Genomic DNA, 4,877 nt, shown 5'->3' with positions numbered 1-4,877 from the left:
CATATTATGCATGCATTTCTGAAGGCACACACATTTTTATACACTAAAAAATAATTACAATTATTTAAAATTTTATATTTTCAGGATAAGAATTTCGGGATAAGGAAACTAAAGTTTGCATTTTTTTGTGGGCGTAGACTAGGTTTAAATTTGATGTTTAAGTAAAACTATTTTTATTCACACCATATTGTAGTAACGATAGCAATCTTGTAAAATTTGACATTTATTTTAATTAATAATTCTCCCCCTGCTAATCATTGTGTCATCGGTCATCGTTCACCGGTGGCACCTCGCGGCCCTGCAACGAATTGAATATTGGTCACCGGTGACCTCTATGGCAATTAATGGTTTAAGTTGATGAATATGCTATTGTTTTCACGTAAATAAATGCACTGCAATGTTGGAAAAATTCGTTATCATAAATTTAATCTCCGGACGGTTCTCTATTGTCATCTTTGAGTATTTTCGTATTTTATTTATTTCTGTTCTGTAAGTGTCGAGAATTTACTTGCATTACCAAATCTAATGTAAGAATTGAACAGAGAGAAATACTGGCATTATTTATTCCACTATTAAGTCTTGTTAAACTTTATAAACAATTTTAAAATGTTGCCTTCGGATTACGAAGAATTAAAGGTAATTAAAGATTTGTAATAATAAATATTATTATAATATTTTTTGGTTACAAACTAACCTCTAATATTTGTATTCTTAAGCGAATTGATACTATTTTACTTTGTGGGATATGTTACGAATATATGGACACAACTGTGATTACACCATGTTCTCATAATTGTAAGTAATCTATATAAAATATCATCCATTATGATAATTAAGCATTTTTATATTCAGATTGTTCACTTTGTATACGAAAGTATTTGCATTACAAGACACAGTGTCCAACTTGTTTCGAAGAGGTTTTTGAAAAGGATTTGAGAGTGAACAAAGCACTGGATGAAATCAAACAATATTTCTTAGTATTGAAAGATAAATTAGCTAAATGTGTTCAAAGTCTACAAAATGATAAATTAAGTACTAGTCATTGTGATTCGTCTAAGTTTATGGATCATGAGAAAAATTTAGTTATCGTTAAACAGCCAAATGTTGGTTATGAAAATACTTTCAATGATGAAGCACAACGGTGTATCACAACAAATGTTGACAAAATTGTGCATACGTCACAAGATTCAGGAACTCCTTTACTCAGTCCAAGTACTAGTAAGGCGGCCAAAGTATTATCTTTCTTTACACCAAAAAGTAAGAAAGTTGCATCTCAAAATGTTATCAGCGATGAGGTGGTAATATGTCCAGTTTGTAAGGTTAACGTCTCAGAAAAAAATATTAACAGACATCTAGATGATTGTTTGAAAAGAGAAGTAATAAAAAATAAGCCAGTCAAGTAAGAAAGTATTATATTATTCGTTATTTTGTATGATCATTTTATAAATCATGGGTTATAATTGTTACAGAATTAAACCTAAACGTAAACCATTACCAAAATTAGTACTCAGTTTAATGAAGGAGGCAGAAATTAAAAAAAAATTAAGAGAATTAGGTCTTTCACATGTTGGCGATAGAAAAGCTTTGGTGATGAGACTTCAGAGGTATACTACTCTCTATAATGCGGAATGTGATAAGGAAAATCCTAGATCCGTTTCTGAATTACTTAAATTATGTGACGATGAAGAAAATTTAGAAAAGAAAGCTAACCAATTAACATTTGTTGTAATATTCGTTTTTTCTTTTCAAACTTTAATTTATTAATCGTACGATTTTAATTTTGTATTTTAAAATACAAATGAATTTAATTTGCAGAAGTTGCAAGTCAATAGAAACACAGCTGATAATGTTATTGAAGAGGAGAGGAAAAAGTATTGTATGTTTTTTAGTTTTAATTTGTTGAAAATTAAAATTTCAATGAAAATATGCATAACGTATTTTCTAATGTTTATTCAATTTGTAGTAGAGATGAATAAAAATAGTTTTGAGAGTTTGATTTCGAAAATCAAATGTATGGAAAATCCAAAAAAACCATCAGCGAGGCGTTCGATATTAAATGAAAACGTTGCTGTGGAAGCAAGTTCTGCTTATTCAACAAATTCTTCAAATTTGGATTTGCAGAATTCAGATTCAGATGTTGAGTGTCCATTACAAATGTATTCTAGTGAAAATCCAATGAATTTTTTCAATTCAGAATTATTATCTTCTAATGAAGAAGTTAAAGATATTAATAATGTAATTGACAAAGTAGAAAAAGAAAAAGAAGAAGACGGAGAGAAAGAAGAAGAAAAATTAGCACTAGCTAATACGAGTGCAGGTTTTTTTTATTCGAAAATTGAAAAGACAAATAGCAGTAATAATTCTCATATTTTTGTAAATAAATGTCCAATAGTATCTCACGAAGTTCCATGTTCGAGTAATACCTCTGCAAATATGAAAGAAACATGTATAGAAAAAGATCAAATGGAAAAAAATAAATCAACGACGAAAGAAATGCAACAAGAGAATAATGGTAATTTGAAAGAAATGCAATTGGAAGATTACACGTCTGATTTTTCTAGCAACGACAGTATTATTTATAATTCAGATTTTGGTACGTAATTTGATACAATTACAATTTTATTAATCACGATAGATATACGCATAATTGATATATTATACGAGTGAATATCTGTATTGCAGAGACGTTTGAAAAACAAATTTATAACATAATTAAGGATATAGACGTTAAAGAAAGCGTAATTACAAAATCTAAACCGGGGAAAGAAAATATTAAAAGGTATAAAAAAAGAAAATACGATAACGCGATTTGCGAAGAAGCGAATGTCTCAACAAAGAGGAATAAACCTAAAGTACAGACAAATTTTCTAAGTGAACAAAATATACAAACATTTAATGGAGAGCATTTTGATGAAGCTAACCATATAGAAAATAAAAGATCAACGAGGTTACGAAAAGGAAGGGAAGAACAATTAGCGTCTGGGGCATGTACGCCGCAAAGAAAATCTAAAAGATTATTAATTAATAATAATTATTCTATAAATAGTAATACGACAGAACGATGATGTCGTGAAAATATTAGTCAAGTATATTGCGGCTGTAATCGACAGATTTTACAAGAAAGAATAACGCTTACTAATCTTTTTTAATATTTATGCACAAATACATATATATATATATAAATATATTATTTAAAGGGGGAGAACATTATTGTGTTAAAATAATAATAAATATTTATATTGTAATGTTAATGCTCTAATTGGAGAAACAAATATCAAAATCATTATCAAAGACAATGTAGTTTATTGAATATATTACATCATTCCAATCAGTAAGTGATTCAACAAGAATAATAATAATAATAATATAATAATAATAATAATAATAATAATTAATAATATTATATGAGAGCGAATGCATAAGTTTTCATATACTATATATTTTACAATATTCGTAAATACTTATTAACAATAATTTAAGGAGAGTGTGGAATTACATAACGTTAAAATAGTTGTCTTTGATGTTTCCTAAATACACTTTGGTATCATTTACACCACATTCGCTTGCTTTATTTATTTATTTTTTAATTTTTCATTATTATTGTATAATATTTACAATATCATTGACTTTATTTTATAAACTTTTTAGTATTTTACTTGGAAACAGCTATCACATTCATAAAATAACGATCTTTATTTTCTTTTTTTTTTTATTTTCTCTTGTTCTATTAAATTTTCCGATAATTTTATTGCACCGTGGTCAAGACGATTATTTTTTAATTTTAATTCCGTTCTCATTACGAGTGAATACGAATGCAGTATTGAAATTGGAACGGGGTTATTCTGTTTGAGATTGGAATTAATCTAAGTGACGTTTCTAAAAAAAAAAAAAAGAATACATAAAAAAATAGGGGAAACAATTAACATTCATATACTATGTTTTTTTTATTTGTTTGTTCGTTTATACTTTGTTTTATCCTACATGGTATGGCATCACGCGAGGTAGTTACTCAATCGTTGATACACTCTCGAAAAAAATATTCTACAAGCGGACTGTTTATTTAATCTTTTTTTTCTTTTTGCAGTCGATATATTTCGTGTATACTAGTGTACGTAGAATTTATTTTTTTATATTTCATTTTATTAGTTTTCTATTTATTTAAATAAATATAAATAAAGATAGAATTTTATTCGTAGATCGGTTGAACGAAGTAGAAGAAAAGATTTTCTTGTTCCATAATGAAATCACAAATTTGTTTCTTTTTTCCGAATACGTGTCACGGATTCTTTTATATTAATTTATAAATATTATAATAATTATATAATTCATAATAATTATAAATATATATATATATTTTTAATTATTATTGCCTGTCACAGAATAATCGTGAGATAGTTTATTTTCAAAAAATGTTCCTCTTGTAAGTGAGAGATGAAATTTACTATAATTTCTTTCTATTCGCTACTCGTGTGTGTATGTGTGTGTGTGTGTGTGTGTATCATAAGTATTTTTTATTTATTTTTTATATTTTTTCTAAAGCTGTAATTCGTGTTCATCGATGATGATAAATTATTATTTTGAAATTTTTCTACACACAATGCGTGCACCATACGCGTGTGTATTTTTATGTGATTTGTTTCTTATGAGATATGTTTTATCAGGCGTGTTTATAGAAGCTAGTAGTTAACGTTCGTTTAATTTTCATTTCATATTTTTTTAAATTTAATCTAATTATTAATTAATACATATTTTTATTTATTTTTTTTTTTATTTCATTTTCTATTTTATTAATTTCTTCTTAAATCCCAAGAGAGACACATTTGTTTAAATTGAATTTTTTTTTTTTTCTTTCTAAATCGCGTATTGAAGACTTCTAA

At 26.8% G+C, this 4,877-nt stretch overlaps 1 protein-coding gene across 3 annotated transcripts; it reads left to right on the top strand.

Moving 5' to 3' along the window:
- The first annotated feature begins 251 nt into the window (after positions 1-251).
- On the top strand, positions 252-3,293 carry LOC106792375 (E3 ubiquitin-protein ligase RAD18-like). 3 transcript variants are annotated; one of them, XM_014758772.1, is made up of 7 exons: positions 252-636; positions 717-795; positions 853-1,399; positions 1,470-1,725; positions 1,816-1,876; positions 1,964-2,593; positions 2,683-3,293. In XM_014758772.1, the coding sequence occupies exons 1-7, from the start codon at positions 607-609 to the stop codon at positions 3,063-3,065; spliced, it is 1,986 nt and encodes a 661-aa protein (XP_014614258.1). In that variant the 5' UTR covers positions 252-606; the 3' UTR covers positions 3,066-3,293. The 3 variants fall into 3 exon arrangements, with proteins under 3 accessions (XP_014614258.1, XP_014614260.1, XP_014614259.1); XM_014758774.1 differs by lacking the exon at positions 252-636 and having other exon boundaries at positions 714-795; positions 891-1,399; XM_014758773.1 differs by lacking the exon at positions 252-636 and having other exon boundaries at positions 714-795; positions 876-1,399.
- The last annotated feature ends 1,584 nt before the right edge of the window (positions 3,294-4,877 follow it).

This window comes from Polistes canadensis, unplaced genomic scaffold (genome assembly GCF_001313835.1).
Source record: "Polistes canadensis isolate GaletaPanama2010 unplaced genomic scaffold, ASM131383v1 scaffold_413, whole genome shotgun sequence".
NCBI classification, from domain to species: domain Eukaryota; kingdom Metazoa; phylum Arthropoda; class Insecta; order Hymenoptera; family Vespidae; genus Polistes; species Polistes canadensis.
This window is presented reverse-complemented; position numbering and strand designations above follow the sequence as displayed.